General features: G+C 41.0%; 2 protein-coding genes across 2 annotated transcripts in view; one reads left to right on the top strand and one right to left on the bottom strand.

The window, feature by feature from the left end:
* The window catches only part of LOC119731950 (ATP-binding cassette sub-family F member 3-like), a 28,795-nt gene extending 25,240 nt beyond the window's left edge, over positions 1-3,555 (bottom strand). The window contains exon 1 of the mRNA XM_038205275.1: positions 3,442-3,555. Within this exon, the coding sequence (XP_038061203.1) occupies positions 3,442-3,547 (106 nt within the window). The 5' untranslated portion in view covers positions 3,548-3,555. The remainder of the gene's footprint in view (positions 1-3,441) is intronic.
* Positions 3,556-3,707: 152 nt separating this feature from the next.
* On the top strand, positions 3,708-25,267 carry LOC119731952 (TAF5-like RNA polymerase II p300/CBP-associated factor-associated factor 65 kDa subunit 5L). The gene is made up of 14 exons (XM_038205276.1): positions 3,708-3,905; positions 6,084-6,208; positions 7,088-7,166; positions 8,246-8,324; positions 9,513-9,642; positions 10,070-10,188; positions 12,217-12,433; positions 13,768-13,944; positions 15,760-16,060; positions 17,763-17,876; positions 18,779-18,833; positions 19,208-19,330; positions 22,383-22,440; positions 24,246-25,267. Exons 1-14 carry the CDS (start codon positions 3,837-3,839, stop codon positions 24,343-24,345), a joined length of 1,746 nt encoding a protein of 581 aa, XP_038061204.1. The 5' UTR covers positions 3,708-3,836; the 3' UTR covers positions 24,346-25,267.
* The last annotated feature ends 2,302 nt before the right edge of the window (positions 25,268-27,569 follow it).

The following is a 27,569-nucleotide window of genomic DNA, read 5'->3' as shown; positions in this document are numbered from 1 at the left end:
CATGCTTTAAGCGCACCTCTGATACACACTGTTACCGTCAGTTCAGTTTATGAACTACATACCGGTACATGATACATGATGTGCTTAGTCTATAAGAGAGTGTAATATCTCAGGGACAAAGGGAAACACAGAGCATTGTCCCCTGGAGTATAGTAAAACACAGCTTTGTGCGCCTGTGGTGTGCAGCATGCACAACTACCATAATTTCCATCCATGCACAAACCTAAAGCATCTTCACGTGGGCTACCGGTACTTTGTCACCCTTGAAAAGGAACATAACCATGGAGTCCAAATCATGAGAAAAAAAAATTAATACCAAATATCAATAATGATAACAACTTATGGACTTGCATTATTACCCAAACTCAAAAACTGAATTTCAAAGGCAAAATGTTGGCTTTTCTCCTGTCAGTTGTGGAATCGAGAATGACACCAAGCCAAGATACTGCATACCTCACCACTGCAATGTTAGAACTTTCCATCAGTGACCGCCATCCATATGCGTTCAGCATGTGACGTTATTTAGTTACCACATCAGGGATATTCTCAAAAATTCTTGAGGTATCCGCGTGTCCATAACCAGATTTAACTGCGCTTAATGGGCCTAACTTATTAACAACATGCAGGTATGAATGCAGATGGATTTAGGGGTAGCTGGAATTACATGTAATATGAATGACCGATTTGCTTCTTAAGGTGGAACATCTTCTTTATCTGCCAAGTTAACGAGTAAAATTTCAGACTTCGAGTTTTTTCCCTAGTTATTTAGCAAAGTGTTTTCCCCAGATGGTTTCGGTACAATTTCAGCACTGGTTCTTGTGAATTTAGTGTTTAAATTTGGATGCTCACTTGGTAGATAGTTGATCTTTTGTCCAATTTATTCTGGTGTAACTCATGTTAATGATGTTACTTGTTACTGCATGTAACTTTTCTTTAGAAAGGATTCCATTTCTTTTCTTGTGGTTGATTAAGCATGAATGTACATGTAAAGGATAAGTTTGCTAAACCTGATTTTTTAAGACAATTTTGACAGTAAAAGTTGGTTACGAAGAAACAAACTAGCCTTCTTTTCCAATTCTCAATTATGAAGTCTTTATATATAGTCGGTCTTTTACTTAGAGTGAAATTTTTACTAGGTAACTTAGAGTGATATGCATGTTCTTATTTTCAGGTAACCCATTTATTCAATGCATGATTTAAAGGGAATATACATGTACATCATTTGACTATGCTGTAATTTTCAGAAATGGATGGATTTCGGGGGTTGGTAATATATAGCAAATATTTTTACACTGACTTTTTTATGTTTTGAGTTCGTATATATACAAAAACCAAGAAAAGCAATCATTTTCCTGTAGTCTGGTTCCCTGACTCCATTTAAGATGAAACGGAGCAATATATTGACGTTGGAGAATTGTAAGGTCATGGAACCAGTCTAGATGGCTTGTACCCGTTCACAGGTGTGTGATCGATTGCAAACAGAACCAGACTAACTAAATATGGTCAACTGGGGCCAGTTTATGAAAAAAAGCCAGTTTTTTCCAATGCTGGTCGGCCGACCAGCGTTGGAAATTGATACGAAAATAACACTTTTCTTGAAAATGACAGTATACCAGGTGCCTTGATTTTACAGGATGTTTTAGACTGTCATTCTCTAACAGTCCAGCAAGGTATTTCAAAATAATTTGGTAGTTTTATTTCTTAATGTTTGCAAATGTTGTATTTTCCCATTAATAAAGATATTGTTTCCTTTGTTTGGGCAACCACTTGATCAACTTGTACAGATTTAAGGTGTAACATTGTGACAGAATCTCAGTTAAACTGAAAAAAAAAAGCCCAACAACAAGAAAAGCAACAAACATGTACACACAAATATTATTACTTTAAGAGTACCTACACACTGTATCGATGCTATAATAATAATATACAGTAAAGCACAAGAGGTGAATGGGTGTGTGTTCATGAGCTGATCAGGTGGCAAAGACGCTTCCTACGTGAAGCCGACGAGACAGCAAAGCGGCCTTGTTCATACGCGGATTTCTATAGCGCCCTCTATTGATTAAAATTTACTTCATGCCCACTCCGCATCCGCGCATCCGCGCATCCGCGCATCCAATAAAGCGCCCTCTGTTGATTAAAATTTACTTCATGCCCACCCCACATCCGCGCATCCACGATCCGCGCATCCAGGCTTCCAATAATGCGCCCTCTATTGATTAAAATTTACTTCATACCCACCCCGCATCCGCGCATCCACGCATCCACGGCGGAATGAGTGGGTAGGTTGGGGTTGGTTTTAGATAGGGAAATAAAGTAGTGGGTCCTATAGGGTAAATACAGTAGAGGGTCCTGGGGTAAATAAAGCGCCCTCTATTGATGACTTCATGCTCATCCACCCCGCATGATCCGCGCATCCAACATCCCAAGCCGTCTCACACGGTACGTACAATAACTACGTACTTGTCAATCATTCACTCTCTATAGCGCCCTCTACTGATCACAATTTACTTCATGCTCATTCACTCTTTATACCGCCCTCTATTTATTTTACACGTCTACGTCATACCATATATACCCATGTACGTACACGTTAGCATCTAGGAGAAGTCTCATATATACCAATGTTGCTTCGTTCTCAAAAGAGTACCCAACGACCCCACTCCTCACATCGCATCCAACTACAAAAAAAAAACTTTTCCGGCGTGGCCCTGCATTCCATAGTTGCTCAGACTTCATAAATTGCACACGTGATATTCCCAGTGAATCCCACGCAATCTTAAGAGTGAGTGTTCATTCTTCAGATTGCGTGCTCATTCTTAAGAGTGCGCGCTCGTTCTTAAGAATGCGCGGTCATTCTTAAGATTGCGTAATTTGCATTTCCCATTTTCTATCGTTACGGTAGTAGGCCTAGCATGCCTAGTAGTAGTACTGCAACTTTTATAAAAACGTGAGAAAAAAATATAAAATTAGAAGGAAAAAAGTGAATTTGAACGTTATGAAATTCGGACTTTATTTCCCTTTAAAAAAAAATCCTCCAAAGCCTCAGGTTAGAAAAGGAAAAAAAAATCGAGTGCAAAACAAGTGAGATGCGAACCCGCAACCTCGCGGTGCAAAATCCTACCCTGGCTCTATCGACTGAGCTGTCGCACTGCTCGCTAAAACTTGGGGAAACAAATAATTATATACCTGCGTGCGTATCAAAAAAGTATCGTAAAGGGGGCGCTAAACAACGGCTGCCGTAACGATAGCCAATTCGTTGCAAGAAAGCGCACAGTGGCACAACAGTTGAGTCAGTGACAGTGTGCCAACATCAACAACAAAAATGTTACTTTTTTAAACCACTTGCATGTCTTGCTTGCTTCACCGATTCCTAAAATTTAAAGGTATTTAGATTAAGTATGAGTTAAAAAATATAAACAAGCCTTTTTCCATTAAACATACCCGTCACATAAGTCAATAATTCGCCATCAATTGACGGAAATGCCGACGTCAAAATCGCACTGCACGCCATGCTGCCTCGATCCAACTTCCAAGTGACACATTGCATATTGCACAACACGTATATATGCGTCAACCTCGTATACAAAGTGTTTGTCCGTAAGGGAAAACATTGACTATATTATATTACGAGAAAATCCCTGGGAAAGAGTAAAAATCGAAACCCTGACGTCTTTCCGTTATAAGTAATATTGTCATGATGAGGGAACCACACTCAATGTTAAGTTAGTTAAACACATGTCATTCTGTGGATCGGAGAAAGTGGCTCGCGCTTTGAAATGCATTGTGCGGCTTAAATTAAGAGTCTTTGCGACTTTTTTGTAACCATTCAGGCCAAAATGAAGCGAGTTAACAGTGAGCAGGTTCACTCGGCTGTGTTTAGTTACCTCAAGAGACGGCAGTTCATAGTAAGTTGAAATTTATTGTGTTTGCTTTATCGTGCCAGTTGGAATGGTTGTTAAATTGATTGTTTCAACATTGAGGGCGCTGTTACACGTGTCCGGTTTGTTTTTTTGACATGCATGACATGGGGGCGGGGGGGGGGGAGCACTGAAACCCCCAACTACTGAGAAAGAATGTAGTATCCTAGCCCCACTAGTGTGGCCGTCGGTATGCTGCGCTGAACCTAAGGCCACACACCGTGGTACAGCGCGCTACTGAGGACGAAGTTTTCATAAAATTCAGGGCAGTTTCTTACATTCTCAGTTTCTTACTTTCTTATGGTTGTATTCTATGATGTCTCACCAATCACTTCTGGAATGCTAAGGTCTAATGATGTTCCATTTTCCGAGATATTCTTCAATCTTTCTGGAGTCCATATGCACTCGTGAAACGTCTGGTGATGGCAGCCATTTTGAATGGGACAAGAGATGACCTCAAGCTGTGACGTCGCGTGTATGCAAATTGCTTGTCGAGCGCGCGAGGGCGCGAGTTGCAAATGCGACGGCTGTTTCCTGTACCATGCATTTATCGTCAGGGGTCCACGTGCACCGATCTCTATTCAGGATCTACGGCACAGGAAACAGCCGTCGCATTTGCAACTCGCGCCCTCGCGCGCTCGACAAGTAATTTGCATAAACGCGACGTCACAGCTTGAGGTCATCTCTTGTCACATTCAAAATGGCTGCCACCACCAGACGTTTCACGAGTGCATATGGGCTCCAGAAAGATTGAAGAATATCTCGGAAAATGGAACATCATTAGACCTAAGCATCCCAGAAGTGATAGGTGAGACATCATAGAATACAACCATAAGAAAGTAAGAAACTGAGAATGTAAGAAACTGCCCTGAATTTTATGAAAACTTCGTCCTCAGTAGCGCGCAGTACCACGGTGTGTGGCCTTAGGTTCAGCGCAGCATACCGACGGCCACACTAGTGGGGCTAGTAGTATCCCTGACACATATAAACAACAGAATTTGACAGTTTTTAATGCCGAGTAAACTACCCCCTATGGCCTAGCCTAGGCCATCATCATCAGGCCATGACATTAATATAGGCAGTGGTTATTTCCCGGAGACAGCAAACCTTTAGGACTAGTAAACGTTAGTTTGCCGAATATGCACTGAACATGCGCTGTTACTGGGTTTTTTTTACATTTTCCGGTGACAAATTTTAGTCTGGCTCCATGCCAATATTATCGTTGTAACTTCGTATTCACAAGATGGGAATCAGACCATTTTATAATTTCGGACTTTATTTCCCTTTAAAAAAAAATCCTCCAGAGCCACAAATCTGAAAAAGAAAATGTAATAGTAATAAGTAATAGTATACTCTGCAATATAATGTTTGAGACATGTTAAAATAATATGATAAAAGAAGAATATTGTTATTTATTTGGGGATTGGAAAAAAAACCTTAAAAATGTGGCGGGGATCAGGATCGAACCCGGGTCATCCCGCTCATGAGAGCCATTGCTTAACATGCCTAACCACTTCACCAACTGTGCTACACAACTTTTGGTGGGAATTTAATACATCTTATAATTCAGCCCTATCTTAAAGAGTACAGCGCCCTCTGTTGATATGGATTGCTGCCGGCAAACCTTTAGTAAACGTTAGTTTGCCGGCATTACCTCCAGCAAAATATCACCTTTCATCATGATCATAAATATTTTTGTGCAAACTAGGCATATTGCAAAAAAAAGGAAGTAGGAGGACAAGAAACTGGTTTATTTTTACTTGGCATAACCTTAGGCCTGTACTTTGTTTCTTATAATCTTTTATTTGAACACTCTGACTTGACATTTCCTTGAGACATTTTGATCGAAATATATAGGGCAGTCCCACATTACATCAGCTGGTGTAAACGTACATCATACATGTATATTCATTTTCACACCAGTTTTCATTACTTCGTTCCGATGAGTTACCCGTAAACACTGCGGACTCAAGAACCATTGAGTTTCAAGTACGTAGGTCTGGGAACTAGACAAGGCAATGACCAATGTAAGAAGTTCCTGGATGGGGGGGGGAATGTTTGTCATTACCCCAGAATTTGTGTCAAAAATTCCTAAAAGTTTCCCACTTTCCTCAAAGACATAGGCCTACACAATGTTTATTTTGTTGACTGCTTCTGTTTGATCAGGACGCGAGCAGCGAGACGTACAGCAAGAAGCATCTTCGTCTGACAGAGTCTGTGTCCCTGATGGCAACAGAGGCCGCAGTCAGACGAGAAACTGGTGTCCTCAACGTTGTCTCCTGCACTACCTGGTGAGTGTCAAAGGTCTCGAAGGAGTGGATCGAAGAGAGGCCATGTCTAAATCGGTTATTTTGTGGCTACGGCTTTGGGTTTGCCATTGATACACTATGTTGAATAGTCATAGCCACAGACATGAATGCCCTTTTTGGACACAGCCACAGACTCCCATCATTTCATTGAGCTCTGTTATGTAGAGACTAATTCGGCGATCAAGATTAGAGGCAATTTTTTTAGGTGAAACCACACATACTTGAAGTTGTATCTTTGTGGAGACATCTCTTTGTTCTGGTGTACTAACATTTTAAGATGTTGTGAAAATCTAGTTTCAAAATGCTCCTATTTTAACCAGAATTAATTTCCTGGGCTGAAATTCGGACCAAATATCCCTTACAAACAATACTTCAATTTGCGACAGATAAACACACTTTGGAAATTCCTAGTTTTTGAGTAAAATCCATATATATTTCGTGACAACCTTGTTGAGACGTATTCACCTGTAGAAATTGCCCTGTGGAGACGTATACAATCTTTTGTTCCCTATTGTGTGCACGTCTCCAGAGGGCACGGTGTATCAGATCACTTCCGCGCACATGATGCCACACACAAAGAAGAAGCGCATGCGCATTTTGGTTTTAAAAAAACCCAATGGTCGAAGGGTCCTGGAGTGCATGCATACTACCTGAGCACGACTCGCGCAAGCCTGGTTCCACCTCAGAAAATCGCTGTTGCCGAATTGTGAAGATCCTTTCAGTCTCTGGGCAATCTGATGAACGCATATTGTGAGAAGGTCAAAGTTCAAATATATAAAGTATCTTTACCAACTAAAAATGATCAATGGGTTGAACTGATTTTGCAGAGAGTGTTTTGTATTGTCACTTTTTTCCCGGCAGTGATTCAGACCCAGAGAGCTATGAACAGCAGTACTCAAGACTCAAGACATTCATTGAGCAGACCCAAGAACCTTACAAGGTATTGTATGTGACGAATCTATTGAAATATCACTGAAAAAACAACACCTCTGATGAGATACAGAAGGAAAATTCTGGAATTCTCTGAAAGAAAATGGTGTTACTTGATAAAGGGAATATACAACATTTGCTTTTGCTGTAATTATCATAAATAGATGGATTTGGGGGTTAGTTTTTATAGCAAATATTGTAATGCTAACTTGTTTTAAGTTTTGGGCCTAGATGCTGGAAAAACAAAGAAAAACAATCTTGTTCCTGTAGTCTGGTTCCCTGACCCCATTGACCGGTATGACAAAATGGAGTAATTTATCAACATCGGGGAATTATAAGGTCAGGGAACCAGTCTAGCTGGCTTGTTCCCGTGCATAGATGTGTATTGCAAACGAAATGGGGACTAACTAAATATGGTAAATTGGGGGCAGTATTTGAAAAGGCCAGTTTTTCAAACACTGGCACAGTGTCCCGTTATATGTGAGTGGATGCGTATGGCTGTATGGATTCCAAGATCACAACTCCTCTAACTTAAAGCTATAGTCCATCAATTGTAATTTGTGCATTTTGTTCGTTTGAAGCAACAAAAGAGTTCAAAATCTAATGAAGGATACTGAGCAACTAACCTGATGAAGTTTCAGCTAAGCTTCAGCTGTATATTCCGAGAAAAACAGCATTCTAAGATCTCAATTTCAAATCAAAAGTTACTGAATCATGTTTTGAATTGTTTTGAATTGCAGCTATACGCGACGTAGCGCACTGATCCGACGAATTATAACGACCGCGTGCGCGTGTGCGTCGTTCCAAACCTTGTGCGCGCTGCGCTGAATAACAAAACGAACTACTAATTTAAATTTTCCTATGATGCTTCTTACGAATCACCGTTGGAAATACCTTCTTTTGTTGATTACTTCAAAATGACAGCTTCCCAGAAAGAATAATTTCACAGGGAGTTTAGTTCCCTTACTATCTTTCAACCAAGTTTGTTTTTCAACAATAATTACGCCAGTTACTTTTCCGATGGCTGCAAATGATGGACTCTGGCTTTAAGTATAACACCTTGTGTTTCATCCTTCCCCTGTCTAATAGGACGACCTGTCACTGCTTCTGTACCCGCTCTTCGTTCACCTGTTTCTAGACATGATCACAAATGGGCACAAGTCGGCAGGTAAGATCTGTAGTGCTTTGCCTCTTTACCCTCCGCATTGCCATCTTCATTTTCACAGCAGCCAGTTTCAAGGAATGGTGTTTCACTTGCAAATGTTGTGCTGCTAGCCAGTGTTTTAAAAATTGATTGAACAAAATTCCACCCAGCCACATCTTGGAAGAGGATGATGACACATGTTGTGTACAATTTTAAGTAATGAAATTAGCACTGCCTACCATTTCAAACATAGTTTTGCGTCAAACCTAGCCCCCCTCCCCCTCCTCCCCTGATCCTGCAAATCCCATGGATAGAAGGATTTAGGGGATTTTTAAGGGTTGACAAAAGTGAAGCCATGCTACTACATGTATTACTGTTCCTCAGAAGTTTAAAGGGGCATTATGGCCTGAAATCCCTTAGAATTGTATGTTTTGGATTGTTTACTTATACTTTTTCAAAGGTCTGGTTGAAAGGAAACAAACCTTATGTCTTACCGTTCCCCCAAAAATCAAAAAAAAAACCACCTGTTTGTTTGCATCGGACGTGACAGACATTTTGTGTTGTACGTACCGGTATACGTATTTAAAGTCGTGTCTACTCAATGTACTTGTATACTACACTTTGTGTGTGTGGTACATAATACACCCAGCACCAATAAACAAATGTTGTTTCTTACATGTCCGCAGAATGGGACCACTAGGATTCACAACTAGCACTCAACAGCTCGATTTTTCGTAGACAAAATTTTAACCCTGAAATCTGTTCTCGCATGGTTCTCGCAAGAATAACACAAAAATGCCCAGTTTTTAAAGGAGTGTGGATGTGTGTATTCTTCTTTAAAATGCTGTTTCTGTTAATATTATTTCATTTAGAATGCATTTTGTAGCCCAATATGAAGGCGCATTCCAGGCCGTAATGTCCCTTTAAATAAAGAATGTGCCATCGGGTTACTGCACAGTGGTTGATTTTAAAGGATTAGGAAAGGCTCCTACAAAACAAAAACCACGGACTTAGGCTTAAATGAGCTGTCAAATAGGAATCATTTTCATTTACCTCAAAACAACGCTCAGACTATTTCTGGATCTACCTTGTCAAGTTAACCAGTAACGAACTTCACAATGATCATGCTTAGCCAGTTTACGCTATTAGTCAGTTACGCCATTTTGCACATAACCGTGTTGCTCTCAACAGTACTACAATTATTTTTTGCAGCACACATCTTGTACAGCAAACACCACGAGTCCTTCTTAGATGTCAGCAGTCAGCGAGAGTTAGTACAAAGCCTGACTGGCGTGGTGAACAGCATGGATCTCCTCATGAATGACCATCTCACGGCATTCAGGTATGCTGGGTTTTGCCCTTCAGCGACATATTGTATATACTCAGTATTGTCCGAGATTTTGCGAGAAAAATTTCACAAGCTTACAAAGTGCAAAACCCAACAAAATTCACATTTCTCCGATGCAAATCCCATCTTCAGGTGAAGTGTTCAGAAGAACTTTGGGTAACTGTATTTGGACTTGCCCGAGCTGAATAGTACCTATTACTTCTCTTTTCTTTAACATTGATTCAGTTCACTGTCACATTTTGAAAATGCATTCATAGGAACTACTCCCAAAGGCTAGTCAAGATTTTGGATTCAGACAGGCAAACTTACTCCCAATTGACTGTTGCAAACATTTAACTTAATTCAAATTCAAAGCACTAGTTTTTGTATTAAGTCCACATTGTTTATTGCAATGCCTGATGGTTTGCTCTTTCTACCACAGAGACAGCAAGTACGTGGTTCCCATGTGCCAGGAGGCGGTTCAGTTTCTGCTGCGCTATTTGCAGAGTCGCGACAACTCCATGCTGCTCAAAGTCTTCAACCTACATATCCAAATCGATGGTAATTTTCTCCTTAGACAAGGATATGTTATTAAATAATAATAATAATAATAGAGAACATTTATATAGTGCCAAAATCCGTCTAAAAAAGACGCTCAAGGCACTTTACAAGTTTAAAAAATAACCTAATACTATAGCATTATATATATCAAAAAAAAAAGAGTAACTGTAACGTTAAAATGTTTGAAAAAGTCGATACAAGGAATAAAATTGTCAAAGATAAAAATAGTAAAATAAAAAAACTTAATAAACGCACAATCCAAAAACTATAAAAGTATCCAAAAAATTCACACATTATATACACATACAAATATTATACACATACAAATTACCAACCCATAGAGACATTGACCGAAAGAACTGAAAATATATCAGGACAAGCAAAATGCTAGTGATGAAACCAAATACATATGACAGATATTACTTAGGAAAAAATATATATGCACCCCCTTTAAAAGCAAAGAAAAACTGAAATTTTTACAGTAAGGAATCATATGGGAAGAAACAAATCATATACATCTAAAGCATCTAAAAAAAATACAAAATACATACACATATATAAGCATTATACAAATAATGATATATTGTATAAAATATACAATTTGCCAATAAAAACAACTGGACACATCAACGAATAAATTTTTCTTATTCATTTTGATACAGCGCCTTAATAAATCCCCATCATGTGGTTGGCGAGTCGATGATCACGTGTCATTGAATTATTTTGTTCTATACCAAACACCACGGCCCGGCCGCACCACAAATATAAGAGTTCCGTACCTTGGTAAATAGAAGTTCCATTGCACGGTCACGCTATTACCAATCAGATGACAAGGATTTATTCTGGCAATGTATGAAACAAATAATGAATGTTCCACAGATGGAATGTTCCATTCCACTTGGCTTAACCTTGTGGAATGGAACATTCTTTCACCTCATGATATTATTCTTACCATTGTACTCATGAACATTCATTATTTGTATAACATGGGACATTTACTATTTCTTTACATTGGACTTGATCTTAAAATTGGGGTGCTGTGGTCCAATGGTTACGGTGTTCGACTCGTGTGCCGTGGTACATGGGTTCGAATCCTGACCGTGAGAAAATGCTGCTGGTGCTCTTGAGCAAGGCACTTTACCACTATTGCTTCATCCTTCGGATGGGACGTAAAGCCGTAGGTCCCGTGTGTTGTGTAATGCACGTTAAAGAACCCAGTAACACTTATCGCTAAGAGAAGGGGTTTGCCCCGGTGTTTCTGGCAGTGGCTGCAATATGCGCCGCAGCACCTTGTACACCCTTATAAGGTGCTACATAATGGGTCTCATATCTCTCATAAACTTGATTTACCTTTCTTTAATAATAGACATATCTCCAGCGCCTTGAGTACCTAATAGTTGGTAGATACGTGCGCTATATAAGACTCCATTATTATTATTATTATTATTAAAAGATGTACTGTCTTGATCTTCAACAAATTTGATTATTTCATTACTTTACAAGTTATGTGAAGATGTTTTGCATGGCTAGAAAAAAATAGTTATTTATAAATTACAATTGATTTACATCTTTAAAGTTAAAGAGTAGAGAATAAAGTTAAAGAGTAAAGAATCTTGGACTTGTTTCCAGCACAGTTGAGGCTTGTGGAAGATCTAGGAAAGCAGAAAGGCAGAGGGAGTTCGGGTGGAAAGATTTCCATATACGAAGTTCACTAATTTTCCTCTGTATTGACTAACAAGCCCCCAGATAGCAATTTCATGTCATCAGAGTCAATTTGAGCAGTGAAAAAATACAAGCATTTTCTTAGAAAACACTTAGAATTTTTCAGTCCAATCTCATAGGGTTTGTACACAGGGTGTTGAGTGAACTTCGTATATGGAAATCTTTCCGTTCGGGTTAGGGGGCAGATCGGGACTTTTAAGACACCACACTGTACCACACCTAGATGCATTTGTATCTGTTAGAGAGAGAGTTGCAGAGAAAGAGCAAAAAACCAAATCAATTTTGTTTGTTGAAATCTTTCTGAAGTGAGGGGATTGTCAAATGGCTCATCTCATTTGCATAATGACAATGGTTCCGCACCTGCCAGTGCACCTGTCACTACTGGTAGCAGCCAATCAGCATCATCGGATGGGGACGCTGCCGCAAGCCTGACGGCCCTGAAGGCCAACGTAGAGAAAGTCAGCAAGGGTCCACCTACACTGCCCTCAGTGCTGATGTACACCTTCAACAATTCATTCCAGGGGTACGTGAATGGGTCATTCTATAAATTGAGGGTCCAAAATGTGACCTGTTACCTGTTACTTTAGTACTTTCTAAGTTGCCTTTCAAGTATTTTTTTTGTGAAATGAGTACAAAAGGTACTTTTGAGAGCTGTTTCCAAGTCCTGTCATGCCTGTTTCGACCCGAACGTGCAATTTGTGTAAAAGTCGTCGTTGCGGGCAGCAAACAAAACACAGTAAATCGTGACGTAATAAACAGGACTCCGGATGCAGAGTAGCATATACGAGTCCTGTTTATTACGTCACAATTTAGTGTGTTTTGTTTGCTGCCCGCAACGACGACTTTTACACAAATTGCACGTTCGGGTCGAAACAGGACCTGAAAAACAGCTCTCAAAAGTACCCTTTGTACTCATTTCATGACAGAAACAATAGTCGTTTTTATTTTATCACACTTAAGGCTACATATACCCAAAAAATGACGGAAATGTCTTTGAGCATTCCACAACCTCTTTAAGAATAACTTCAAACATTTTTATATGTTGGTAGGTAGTTTACTATTCATAATCACTCTTGGAGGATGACAGCATTTACCCTAATACCCTTGGGTGAATAACAGTTGACTCTTGTTAGTACAAACACTGTTAATACTGGCGCACAGGTGAAGTACGCACGCGCGAACATCGCTCTAGCTATGCATGTAAAGATGGTTGTACATGTAAATTTTAATTAGCGTTTTCCCAAGTTCAGTGATGGCGATTTGGAGAAAATTGTGGACAATAAAGAGGCCTCCTGCACTAAAAAAAAAAAAAGGTTGTCCACAAACCATTGTATTTTAATACAAATGTATAGTTACTGTATTGCAAACGAACTGAACTTTTTAGGAGGTTGAGCAATATTATTCTTCTGGTGAGCTGGAAGAGTTTCTCCGAAAATTTTTGGCCCTGAGATGCATACTACATACTGGGAACATTCGGTGACTGAATATGTATGAGTTAAAATAAAGCAAATATAACATGGTTTATTTCGATTGGACAGTCAATATTAGCTCCCCGAGGTATTGGGAGTTGAACTTCCAATACCTCTGGAAGCGAATATCGACTGTCCACCCTCAAACCATGCTCTATTTGTATAATATTAAATCTAAAAGATGATTTAAAAAAATCCCCAGGTCAAACTGATTCAGAATTCCTGCTTGCCAACTGTATGAAACAGATCACCACAGTGTCATAATTATTCAGGGAAACTAGCTTATATTGTCTCTGATTTGGCAGTTTATGCAGCAAGGTCCCGAGGACTTTTACACTTTCGGGGTAATTGTAAATCAAAGCTTTGTGCCCTATCCTTTGCTCGGCAGACTCAGCTGTGCCACCGTCTCGGCCGATCGCTCGCTGCTCTGCGGCGGCTTTGAAGACTCCTCCATCCAGGTCTGGAGTCTGAACTCCAAGAAGTTGAGAGCAGCCCCTCACAGCGTGGACGTCAGTCGCGTGCACGTCGCTGGTGACTGTGTGGAAGGGCTGATGTACGGAGACAGGTATAACGCTCATCCTTTCTTTCTTGAAGTATTTTTTAAAAAGGGCAGAAAGATTGAAATCATACTAATCGTTTATTTTTCATTTGCTAGATGGAAAACGAAACTTGCGTAGATCATTTTTTGTTTGAATAAATTGAGACCGAAAACTTAAAATGGAATTTTTTTGTTATGATTCCTGGCGTATTAATTCAAGGAGGCTTTGGTGAATAAAGTTTAATAAAGAGCTGAACAGTTAGGAGGAGATTTGTTTATTCTGACTGCTGTAGGAAAATGTGTGCTACAATCCCGGCCAAAATTGTTGGGACACTTGGAAATACCCTTAGCCTCGAACGGTCACCAACTCCCCCGCTCCCCTGGTCAATGTTGTTCTCCTTAGCGGATGGAGCACACACCGCGCAATGAGAGACAACATTGAGCGGGGGTTGGGGGCCCAGCAAGATTTGGCCAGGATTGTCTGAATTTTGTCATTTTTCAAAATGTGCATGACATGCCATTTTGGGAGCTGTTTTCTTGAGTTTTGTTTCCAAAATATGAAATGGCGGCCGAAGGTTGAATGCAAGAACAAATACTTAGGCCAGATAATAATGATTGATAGTAATACAAAAATGGAAATTAAAAATACAAATGTTCCAATTCTTTAAAATCACAACTTTATTGTTGCGTGCATCGTAACGGTTCACCATGACGGTTCACCATGCCATTGTGGCCAACAACTGTACAAAGTATAGTTTGTGTTTTTACTTGAAAGGCTCATTAGGATACACAAACAACATACAATCCTTGTCAATTTGTTTGTATTCACTCATTCACTCATTTCATGCGCAAGGAAGCTAATTCAATCACAATGACCATCTCCGCCCTCACAGGTACCCATTTACTCCTGGGTGGAGAGAAGCAATGAGTGATAAAGTGCCTTGCCCAAGGGCACATGCACCATGACCCCAGGCTGGACTCGAACCCACAGCCTGCTGCTTTACTCCCAGTCCACAGCACTCCAATTGGAAAGATTGGAAAAATGTTCAAGTTTGTTCACTGAGCTCTGAAAAGCTCTGCCAGGGATATTACAAAATGCTGGAACTGGCCCCATACTACAGGGTGAGTCAAAAAAAGCGGGACCCAAACCCCAAAAATGATATTTCATATTTAAAAAAATATGTAGCATCAACAATTATAATGACTGGAAAGCCAATTTCATAAGCTAGTTTTAGATGAAAAAAATACTGAAATTGCTCAATCCATTCGAAGAATATCACCATTTAAACACAATGACCCTTAAACACAATGACCCTTAAACCTGTCTCGTCCAAAAATGCGATTTCAAGAATCGTCGTCACAGTTGTCTTCAATCATCACCAGCGATAAAACCTCAGTTTAAAAGTTAAAATATTCAACAAAGTCCTTTTGAAAGCCTGTCTATTTAAAAACAGTGGATTTTATCAATCATATTGTTTGCCTAACCAGGGTTGTTAATAAAGATATTATGTTCTACTGTTCTTGACAGTTTATGAAACAAGTATTCTGTGTCATTTTCTTTGTTGTTCCAAACAGTCAAAACACACAACAAATTGCTGTTTTGGACGAGACAGGTTTTAGGGTCATTGCGTTTAAATGGTGATATTCTTTGAACGGATTGAGCAATTTCGGTATTTTTTTCCATCTAAAAGTAGCTTATTAAATTGGCTTTCCAGTCATTATTATTTTTGGTGCTACATATTTTTTTAAATATGAAATATATTTTGGGGGGTTTGGGTTCTGCTTTTTTTGACTCGCCCTGTATAAACCATAGCTTTCAAGAATGTTATTTTTGTTTGACAGCATCGGTAGCGAGAGCAAAACACTAAGAGCTCACTCGGGCCCGGTGTACGGCACCTGCTTCCTCCCCGATAACAAAGTCCTACTGTCCTGCTCCGAGGACACCACCGTCAGGGCTTGGAGCATGGAGACGTTCACCAACGTTGCCATCTACAGAGGCCACAACTACCCCGTTTGGGGGATCGAGAGTAGCCCGATGGGGCTATATTTTGCCACTGCTTCCAAGGACAACACGGCCAGGCTGTGGACGCTGGAGAGAACCTTCCCTCTCCGGATATTCGTCGGACACCTGATGGACGTAGATGTAATTACTTGATTTTGATCTCTCTCTTTCCCCCCCCCCCCCCCCAGCATCCTGTCCCAGACAAGCCTGGCCAAGCTGCTGTGGCACGTGCTTGCAGTACGCGCCGCGTGCTTCACCATTCTGAGAGCCGGTGATATGATCTCAATATCTAGAGAGGTTGAGCATATAGCACATGTGTGGAACAAAATGGTGGAACAAAAATAGCTGGAAGTTTGTCAATATTTCGACTTTGTGTGGTTTTTAACCAAACAGGCATTTAGTCTATTTATGATTGGGGATAAAAGTATGATAGAGTAGTTATAATGTGATGTTTAAAACCAGTTTATAACTGCTTAACCAGACCATTATCCCCAATCTGATACAGGGGTAAAGGCCCCATGAGATGTATCAAATCCAGTCTTGGGAACTTTGGCACTTGGACCTGAGAAATTCTGAGCATACATGTACCTCGCGCATGCTACATACTCAATTTAATGCACCCAATTGAGGTATGCTTGGAATTTCTTGGAGCCGAGTGTCAAAAATCCCAAGGCTTTGATTCATCTTGTTGATAGCACTGTTCACTGCGGCATTGGCTTCACCGCACTTGTTAAAGCTATAGTCCATCATTTGCAGCTATCCAAAAAGTAACTGACGTAATTATTGTTGAAAAACATACTTGGTTGAAAGATAGTAAGGGGACTAAACTCCCTGTGAAATTATTCTTTCTGGCAAGCTGTCATTTTGAAGTAATCAACAAAAGAAGGCCTTTCCAACGGTGCGTCTTAAGACGCATTGTTAGAAATTTTCGTTAGTAGTTTGTTTTTTTTAGTCGGGGAAGCGGGCGTACGCTTTGGCACGATGGACATGCGCGCGCAGTTACTATAATTCGTCGGATCAGTGTGCGACATGGCGTCGCTGCAATCGGCTCAGTGAGACCGTGTCTCGGATGCTGAATTCAGGCCCAATTCAAAACATGATTCAGCAACTTTTGATTTGAAATTGAGATCCTAGAATGCTGTCTTTCTCGGAATATACAGCTGAAGCTGAGCTGAAACTTCATCAGGTTAGTTGTTCAGTACCCTTCTTTAGATTTTGAGCACTTTTGTTGCTTCAAACGAACAAAATGCAGAAATTACAAATGATGGACTATACCTTTAAGGACCAGCTGCATTAGGAGAACACCATCTCAATCCAGACTTGCACCAAAACTAAATGCTGAGCGGTCATATTTGCGTGATAAGACTATAACCTGAACTTCTAAGTTGAATTTGCTAGCAACCTTCTCCAACATCCCAAATCTGCCACTGTGCAGGATCCATTAGCATATTCTTAGTACTTCACCTTCAAGGGAAATTAAGCCCCATTGAAAGTAAAAGTGGTTGAGCTCTACCTTCCTGAATCCTCCAAAATTCTTCGCTGTGCAGAAAACCGATGGCACACTCATTGCACCAACCAAGTTTCAAGGTCCATCAAGCCACATATAAAGTAACACAGGCAGGATCTCTATCTTCCTCCATGCTCCAAATCCTCCTCTGTGCATGCTACCAATGGCACACTCTTTGTACCTACCAAGCTTCAAGGTGCATCAAGCCCCATGTAAAATAAAAGTGGCTGGCTCTACCTTCCTCAATCTTACAAAGTCTTCAAAGCCACCTGATGGATTTTGAAGGATCTTGGAGGGTCAAGGGTTAATGAGATTTCCCATGTTTGTCACCTCCAGTGTGTGAAGTTCCACCCCAACTGCAAATACCTGGCCACCGGGTCCAGCGATAAAACTATCCGACTGTGGAACATCCATGATGGCAAGACGGTCCGACTATTCAACGGGCACAGGGTAAATAATAATTTATACATGTGTATTGCACAAATTCCATAAGAATATGATCAAATCGTCGGTTGCACCACGAACCGACGTATGGCATTTTTTTGTGTTTCGAGAAAAACCGATTTAAAGTTGGTCATTATTTTGTAGGCTTATTCCATGTACTCCCTGTGTAAGAATTCAAGCTGTTTTGTTTTTGCTATCAAATTATAGATTGAACTTTATTGTATGCAATCCGTGTGCATCTGAGTTGCTTAGCTTTTGAGAAATTCAGTTCCAAAGTTATTCGTCACTTCGTGAAACAGATTTTTATCATGTTTATTGTATGTCATACAACGCGCGTAATAGTGCCCGTATGCTAGATATGGAGATACGTCAGTTCGTGAAACGCTAAATTCCAATTGTTCATGTGGGCGCTCCTTTGTGACGTCAAAGCACTATGGGAATTAGCATGTAAAGTGGCGTATCGGGATACGTCACTTCGTGGTGCAGCATTTTTCATTTTTTAGAGATATGCCACACAGTCTAATTAGTGTTTTTAGTTAATTAGAACTCCAATCGGAATAAAACTTTCTGAGAATGAGCACTTTGATGACATAATAACGTTAATGAAAAAAACTCAATTTGGCCAAAAATGGAGATACGCCGGTTCATGGTGCGACCGACGAACTGTGCATCACAATTATTATCCCTGTTCATCAGAAATGAAGCAAGCCCCATAAATATGCCCAAGTTTATGGCAAAAACTGCAGATTGATGTGTTACTTCGCCTGACAAGTTTGGCGAACTACTGGCGGGATTAGCTTGTTGCCCAGGACTACATGTAACTGAATCTGAGGATTTGGGTTTTGAATTCCCGCCGTATTTATGCCATCCTTTTCGTTTTCAAATTTTTTGTCATTTGTCTCTTTCAGGGAACAGTTCTAGCTTTGGCTGTCTCACCAGATGGACGCTATATAGCCTCTGCAGGTAAGCTGATCTACTTTTTATCAAACATCAGTATAGTCATTGATTCTTTAAAACCAATACAGTTCTGCCCCTTACCTTTTTTTTTTTTTTTCAATTCATTTTGAACTTGGTAGCACATTCAGTGGAATCCACTGGTCTCCCATGGGGCCCAGTAAAGAGAAGACAATGTGAAGTAATTACAGTTTTAGATTGGGAGGAAAACCCCAGAAGAATATTCTGAGGAAAACCCACGGAATCAGGCAGGGACTGGCAACCAATCTCAAATATTGGTCCAGGTAGGAATCGAACCCAATTCACAGCGATGGAAGGCGAGTTATGTACCGCTACGCCAGCCTGACTCCCCTACACCTATTTTCTTTCCTACTGTCTTGTAGGTGAGGATAGGCGAGTGAAGCTATGGGACATCGGCTCAGGAAGCCTGGTCAAGGAGTTGAGGGGCCACACTGACTGCGTCTACAGCCTCGGCTTCAGTCCGGATAGCTCAACACTTGCATCAGGTAATGACCGACTAGAAGATCCAACAACTATGGGTTAGCACCTAGGGGTATGATGGATGATAATAATAATAATAATAATAATAATAATTACACATTTATACCGCGCAACATATCTGTCCAGAAACAGGACACCCAAGGCGCACATCAGGAAAAAAATTGGAGGAAAAAAGGTTCGAATCAATGAATGAAGTATTAATCAGTGTTGGAGGTCTCGAGCTCGGCCTCGAGGCCGATTTTCATGGCCTCGGTCTCGGCCTCGGAGGTGCAAGGCCTCGGCCTTGGCCTCGGCCTCGGAGCCTTCCGGCCTCGGCGAATCGGTCGAGGCCGGCTCGAGGCCGCCCATTTTGATGTGTTTTTTATTTTAATTAATTATATTTTTTTTACCGTTTCAAACTCTCGAGATTCTGCCGCAGTGGGTTCCGTGAAACGAACGCATGTACGATGTACGCACGAATGAACTGGAAATGGTTGCATTGAACGTACTCACGTACGTAGCATCTTCGCCTAGCCTGCGTTTCAGCTTTCCACGTGCGTGCAAGCGTTATAACTGTTACCGCGTGCCAGACTACATAAGTCTGGCACCAATCCCATTTGCGTACAATAACATGTGGTAGTAGACTAGTCTGGTTGCAGTGTTGTACGACATTTTCTCGTTTCGCCTCTGTACCCCGACTTTTAAAAATGATTTGCGGCAAGGTGCAGCAAGCTTAATCATTTCTTTTTATAGGCCACTGTTTCAGTAAAAGTCTGAACTTTCTGGGTACGATCGAGTGTACTAGTCCGTACCATTTTTTTTTCATAAAGATATGATAAAAACAGTTACCATTTATCAAGTAGATTTTATTTTTACACCGTGATTTAAATGAAATTTTTCCGGCTCACACGGTAATGTTTGGCGCAAATGGTCGGTATGGAAAGCGCGATTTCAGAATTCGTTTTTCCATCCAAATGAATGCAAAGTTCTGAATGAATGTTTTAATAATAGGAGTCAGTATTCCTCGTGGTACATGTACCAGGATACTTTTTTGTATTTTTAGAGCCACGTTGATACTTATTACATGTATAAGCACGGTTTGAAATTGACTAATTTTGCGTGGTTACAGATATACGGCCAAAACCTCTGGACTCCCTATCTCTTGCCATGATCTTAAAATTCTTCGAAGCCATTGGATTCAAATCGGATGATCCGAGAATTCATGGTCATTTTGATGAACTGAGTGATATCATGCACGCATGTTCCGTGTTGCCGTGTTGTTTGGAGCGGGATTGGCCATTGCCAGACTTTGTCTGGCACCGCGGTATTAACAGTGATAATGCGTGGACACTAATTATCCCGTTGTGTGGACCGGGATTGGAATTATGCTTTGCCCGTGCGTAACGGCGGGCCGTCTGGCATTGTCTGGTTGCATCGCGGTGTTTGCTCGGCGCGCACCTGGACAGGGCGAGGGGGGGGGGTCGTAATTTTTTGGTTATGAGTGGTAAAAACCTGATTCAAAAATCAAGTTGTTGTTTATTTAATGGGGATTCCTATGATATTAAGCATTTTGATAGGTTTGAAAATAAGATTTATAAAACATGCTAAAAGTAAATGATGTAAATCTTACAGAATAGAAACTCAAAATTTGGCCATTTAAATTGTTGTATCTCCAAAGGGCAAACACCTATGAGCCTGATTCAAACGCCATTGATTTTGTTGTGTAATTTGCTTTCAGTGATACAAAACTTGAGATTTCTTTCTTTAAAAAATAAAATTCGCCGGACTCCCTACAAGAGGAAACCCATTGCAAGCTGTAAATTTGTAAGCCAGGCACTCCAGAACTCAGTGAATTCAGATAAAAAGATGTTAAAACTCCAACATAATCTAAGCCTTGTTTTAGTGTTTTATATTTCATTGCATGTTTTGATAGCTGGCCTCGGCCTTGGCCTTGGCCTCAGAAGTGGTGGCCTCGGCCTTGGCCTTGGCCTCGCGGTTGTGGCCTCGGCCTCGGCCTTGGCCTCGGAGGTTGTGGCCTCGGAGGTTGTGGCCTCGGCCTTGGCCTCGGCCTCGGAGGTTGTGGCCTCGACTACAGCACTGGTATTAATCAAATCACGAGAAGGTTTTGGTGTATAAGAAAGTCTTCAAATTTGACTTAAAATACTGTAGGGATGAAGATTCATGAATGTCTCTTGGGAGAGTGTTCCAGACTCGTGGTGTAGCTACTACGAGTGAGAGCAACAATTCTGTTTACGTTCGCTTCAAGGAGGAGAATCAAGCCAATTATAACCCCTTAAGGACGGGTGTAATGGGGACATTCCTCCATACATAGAGCAAGTGGCCCGCATGACTGCGCAGCCTTTGTGTGGTAGCGGGACTGCACACAAGCAGCAGCTGTAGAACAACCCATTGGTCGTGTGCCACGGCATACCACAGCTGGCAACTGCATTCCAGTGAGGATTAGCAGCGGCGGCCATTACCGCTTCCCGTACGCGAGGAGTTAAGAAACATATATACCACATTCATAGCGAAACTAGGTGCTCGCTGGGCCGTTGCAGTGCGCGTGAACCAGTAATTATGGTTGCACAGAGTTGACTGGGGCTGTCCTGAATTGAAATAGTAGATTATCAACCGAATATTCTAATAGCTTTTTCCAGTTAAAAATTTCGAAAACCAACAAAAACTATGCATGTACACACACGACTTTGATGTTATGTTATCATAAACTTGCTGCGCTTTGTTGTCAGCTGCCACTTTTTTATTTACATTACTTGTTTTTCTTGAGGACTGTTCATTGTTCCCATCATTTTACTGAAGCACTCTTCATGCAGCTTTGACCGATGTGGCACGCAGTTGTAGCTGGCTGTTTTTGAATATCCGAACATTCGGTTAGGCGTAGTTTGGAGTAATCGAATATTAGATTATTTGAAAGTGGACAGCCCTAGTGTTGACCTCTGAGCGACATTGTGACTGAGCAAAAGGGGAGACCAAGCCTAGCTTTCATGATACTTCAGATGCTTCTTGATAAATCCTTTGTCAGTAACTAACCAACCAAATATTGCTTTATTATCGCTGCAGGTGGTATTGACAACAGCCTTAGACTCTGGGACGTACGCCAAAACTACTCATCATCTCAGTAAGTAAATTGTTTTTCCTCTCTCTTTTTTTTTTTAACCATACAAATGGTCAAATTTGTTGGTACTCAGTAGAGAGGATAGTTTTTTCAAAACCTGCAGTATAAATAAGGTAGTTACCAAACAGTGAGTTAAGGCATTCTCTGAAACATTTAGAGCGCATAAAAAATGTAGAAACAAAATAGAGGAGAACGGTTGATGTAAAAGTGTTCACTTCTAAAATTGGGAAGAACCATGACAAATCATTTGAAGCGTTTATTTTTCAAAATGCAATATGTCAATTTGAAAGCGTAAAAAAGTAAGTTATGAAAACTTATAGACAATCATGCAAGAACATACACAGGATAAGGCCAAAAAAATAAATAAGTCGGTCTCTGGTCAGCGCGCGCGTCGATTTTAATCATGCGCGTCGATCTTTTTTTTTTCCAAAATGTTCCGCGGTAGCTCCAACAGCGCCCTCTATTTCCGCACCTCCTCAATTTGTTTTACCACAGAGCACCAAGGAATGGGAAATTGCACCAAGGCAAATGATCGAAAGCACCAAGGCAAATTATGGAGGACACCAAAGTACATAAGGACACCACAAAAGCAAAATAGTACCCCACCTTGTCTGTACAATCCAAGCTTGAAGAAGAAAAAAAACCAGAGACCGAATATTTTTTTTTTTTGGCCTAACAGAAGTTTCTACATTATATTTTCCATTTTATCATAGTCTTAAATTGTGTTTAACTACATATCGCAGCGGTCGAAACTGACTTTGGGCAACTAGGAGAGGGCGGGATTCTCAAAGGTTACAAAATGGCATTCATCGCGTTTTGGAAACAAACTCTTCATTTTATGTTTTTCAAATGAACCACAGAGGGAAACTGACTAGGTGAAATATAACAATTAAAAAGTTGAACAAAGAAATTGACTGGAGCCGGGCTTGAACCTGCGACCTCCGGATAACCGTTCCAGTGCTCTTACCAACTGAGCTATCCAGCCCTATGTCGGTGGTTCCCCAGTTTAGTCAATTCCTTTGTTATACCTTTCAATCATTATAATTCACCTAGTTAGTTACCCTTTGTGGTTCATTTCGACAATGTGTCATAAAAAGTTGTATCCTCTCCGAGTGAACCCTGTTTGCTATTTCCCGGGTCTGTATCGTAACTTTGGTGTGATCCCTGGCTGTATGGCATACTGGTTTATGGCTTCTGACTAGCGCCCCTCGAACAAAGATATTGACGAATTGGGGAGCCGCCAACATTTAGGGCTGGATGGCTCAGTTGGTAGAGCACGGAATGGTTATCCAGAGGTCACAGGTTCAAGTCCGGCTCCAGTCAAGTCTTTGGGTTTTTTTTTCAGTTCTTCATTTTAACCCTAACCCCTTAGGCCCTTGTTGCTTACAACCATCCTCAATCCTCCAAAATCCTCCAAAATTTTGCAACTCCGCCTAAATTTTCAAAATTGTCAGACAGTCCTGCCTCAAAATGCATTCATCCTCAATCCTCCAAAATCCTCTTGTGCTTCAATCACCATTCATCCTCAATCCTCCAAAATCCTCATGTGCTTCAATCACCATTCATCCTCAATCCTCCAGAATCCTCATTTGATTCAATCACCATTCATCCTCAATCCTCTAGAATCCTCCAAAACCGCCAGGAGGATTTTGGAGGAGTGAGGTGGGTTAGGGTTAAGGTTAAAAACTATTGAAAAAAGTTGTTGATACCCGACCATATGGTGACATAGGTGGGATATGATAAATTCTGCAACTTTTAGTTAACTTCGATAGTCTGTCCTCTCTTAACCCCACCCTCGACCAATTCAGATCCGAAGGCGGTTCTTCGTCGGAGCTGCTAGGTTCCTTTTCCATCAAGTCGACCAGCATCCACCACGTCCAGTTCTCAAGTGCAACCTTCTCACTCTAGCGGGGGCTTCCACGAGTTCATCTTGAGGTCAGATGTCATGTCATGGCAAACATGCTCAGAGGGTGAAATTATGGTCCTACATCAGACATTTACCTGCAGTGATATAGCTAAGGCTTTTTTACTGTAATAGCATTACGTCCTAATGACTGCACTTTCCTTGACGACGGATCACATAGCAACCGGATCGGCCATTTGTGGTGCACGAGCACACGGAAAGGGAACACAAACTCGCAAATATTGATCTCTACTTTGTGGTTTTTGTTTCGCTGACTGGATTGAACGCTGCCAAGACATATTGCCCTGTTGTGTTGTCGAAGCAAAAGTTGACAAGATGATTTTGATTTCCGTGCAATTTTGCCACAACGCATCTTTGGATAGTCGGCAAAGAAAACCACCATACCGTGGTGGGCGGCCGCCGTTTTTGGTGGAGCACGAGACCCCGCTACTATGCCAGTGACGGGTCGTGACCACGATTGCGTCATTGCTTCGATTGCGAATTGTGCATTCTGGGTAGATCTGACTAAGTTATTTTTATGTCCAAGTATTTATTGTTTCTAATTTCACCCTCTGTAGGCCGTTGTTGTTAATGGATTGTGTTGCATTGCTGTTTTGTTTGGAATTCTGGTACCTAGATTTCATGAACCTAGACTTGCAGTCCTCAAAAGTTGATCGCAAATCAATCACCGGTTCTTCAAAATCACGCGAAGTTGCAAGCCTCTGTTCAAATGGACGGTGACAAAAGCACCCCTTCTTCATTGCTCGTCCTCTGTTACTTACGAACGCGCGTGTAATTGACCTTGAATGCTAACTTGTGATGAACTCAACTGCAACTCTTGTTAAAGGGAGTGTACAACATTTGCTTTGCTTCAATTTTCAGAAGTAAATGGATTTGGAGGTTTAATATAATATAGAAAATATTGGTGAACTGACTTGTTTCACGTTTTGGGCTTGTAGATGCTGGAAAAACCAAGAAAACCTATCAAGTTATTGTAGTCTGGTTCCCTGGCCCCACTTACAATGAAACGGAGCAATTAATACACTTTGGGAATTGTAAGGTCAGAGAACCAGTCTAGCAGGCTGGTACCCCTTCAGAGGTGTGTAAATCAATTGCAAAGAAAAGTCAGAATAACTAAATATAAAAAATTAAGAACAATTTTTGGAAAAAAAGCCAGTTTTCTCCAACGCTGGTCAGCCGACCAGCGTTGGAAAAATACAGGTTTTCTTGAAAATGTCAGCACATCGGGAGCAACGGTTTCAAAGGATGCTTTAGACTGTCAGTCCCTAACATTTCAGTAAGGTATTTTGTGATAATTTTTTGTTTTTTTTATGTTTTTTTTTTTTTTTTTTTTTTTTTGTTTGCAAATGTTGTATTTTCCCTTTAACTCGCACAGTGCCATACATGTCTTCACCAACTGGCGAATCTTAACCAGTAAGAGGGGGGAGGGGGTGGGTGGGGGCGGGGGAGGGTGGGGGCGGGGGAGGATGGCAGTCAGCAAGCCATCTGTGCTGGAAGATAGCCATAAATGTTTTTTTTGGGGGGGGGGGGGTGGGGGCACTCGGCTGGTGGTTATGGTGGGAAGGGAGGAAAACGCTGGATACCATCTTACTATTGAGGGCGCTGTTTCCAAGCAGACAAATTTGACTACCAAACATTAGTAAGTTCCTAGCCTTGGTCAATGCTCTCGTCGTTATTCGTCCCGTACGCGGTCAATCGTCTGCATATATCCTCACGCGCTATGCACATGCATGTAAAAATACAGCGCGAACAGCGACCTCACGCGGCCACTATTTTTTTATGCAAATCAGTTGAGGATGATCTCGAGCCTTGGTTCAATCGTCGGCAAAAGCTTATGTTTTTCTTTATTTTGCGCTGGATTTCTAGCGCACGACCTCGTATGCGAATACAGATAAGTGTAGGCGGTGCTATTATGTGGAGTGTCCAATCACACCTTAGTAAATCCGGACGTCATCAAATTATTTGCAGCTATTCGCCTTTTGCGGACGTGACAGGAACCACAGTTTTTGTGCATTGGTGCCGTGTGCAGAGATACACAACGTGTACGTGTATGGATTATGCACGGTGCCACGTTTCACTATGCAAGTTTCCACGCAACGATCGACCAATAAGAAAACGACATTTAAGGTCAGCTAAGGCTATTAACATAATGAGCACCACCCCCAAAACCTCACATGGACGATTGAACCAAGGCTCTCGATCGTCCCCAACTGATTTGCATATAAAAATAGTGGCCGCGTGAGGTCGCTGTTCGCACTGTAATTTTACATGCATGTGCATAGCGCGTGAGGATATATGCCGACGATTGACCGCGTACGGAACGAATAACGACGAGAGCATTGACCAAGGCTAGTAAGTTCCTTGATTCGTAACAGGAAATCTAGGGGTGTGCATTTATGGAGGTACAGGAACCGGGTACCCTATTGAAAAAATAGAGAAACCCAAGCCAAAAGTTCAAATCTGGGAAGTTGCTGTTCAGATTGTTCATTAAGGTCCGCTTGATAATACTACCACATCGGTGCAGCAATATGGCTAGATAGGGTGTATACAGTGAGCTCTTTAGCTATGTGGTGAAAACTGCAACTTACGCAAGCATCATAAATCGTTGTTGGACTCCAAAATCCAAGTACTTGCAGCATACACCCGCACTAACATAAATATCCAAACTTCAGGATCTAGCCCCTGACACGTTGAATTCAATGTTACATTGTTTTCACAGCTTTCTTCCAAATGTTCTCTTTATGTTGATAAGTACCTTTATTTGAAGTTTCTTATTAAATTTTTCAATCGTGGAAATTTCCACTGCATTGTATTGACATGTTTTCAGTTGTGTTCTTGGCTTGGTTTTGATTAACAATTAGAGTTTGAGGTTTGCTCTTTACATGTGGGACATGGGATTAGCGAATGGTGAACTCGTATCCAACATTCACATGTGCATGGAAAGTCCATAAATATTTCTCCCAACTTCCCAACATACTTTGGTAGTTAAAACGGCTTTGCAAAAAAAGACAAAAACGACAAAGTGTTCAAAAGGAACAACACAGGATTGAAATGTCAATTCTCTCTATTGTCACCACATAAAACTTTTATTTTAGGTTTACAAACTAAATGAAAGCACAGCATGGAATATTTACAAAATAAACGGCAAAGTTGACTGAATGCAATTAAGAAAACATTGCTCCTTGCAACTACACAGGATGCAACAGCT

Source organism: Patiria miniata, unplaced genomic scaffold (genome assembly GCF_015706575.1).
Source record: "Patiria miniata isolate m_02_andy unplaced genomic scaffold, ASM1570657v1 HiC_scaffold_24, whole genome shotgun sequence".
Lineage (NCBI taxonomy): Eukaryota > Metazoa > Echinodermata > Asteroidea > Valvatida > Asterinidae > Patiria > Patiria miniata.
Note: the sequence above shows the minus strand (reverse complement) of the source record. Positions and strands in the feature narration are given on the sequence as shown.

Bases quoted from the DNA above. Each gene is read 5' to 3' on its own strand.
- LOC119731952 (XM_038205276.1), top strand. From the start codon at position 3,837: ATGAAGCGAGTTAACAGTGAGCAGGTTCACTCGGCTGTGTTTAGTTAC. The intron at 3,906-6,083 runs GTAAGTTGAAAT...CTGTTTGATCAG, and splicing joins TCAAGAGACGGCAGTTCATA to GACGCGAGCAGCGAGACGTA. The intron at 9,643-10,069 runs GTATGCTGGGTT...TTTCTACCACAG, and splicing joins GACCATCTCACGGCATTCAG to AGACAGCAAGTACGTGGTTC.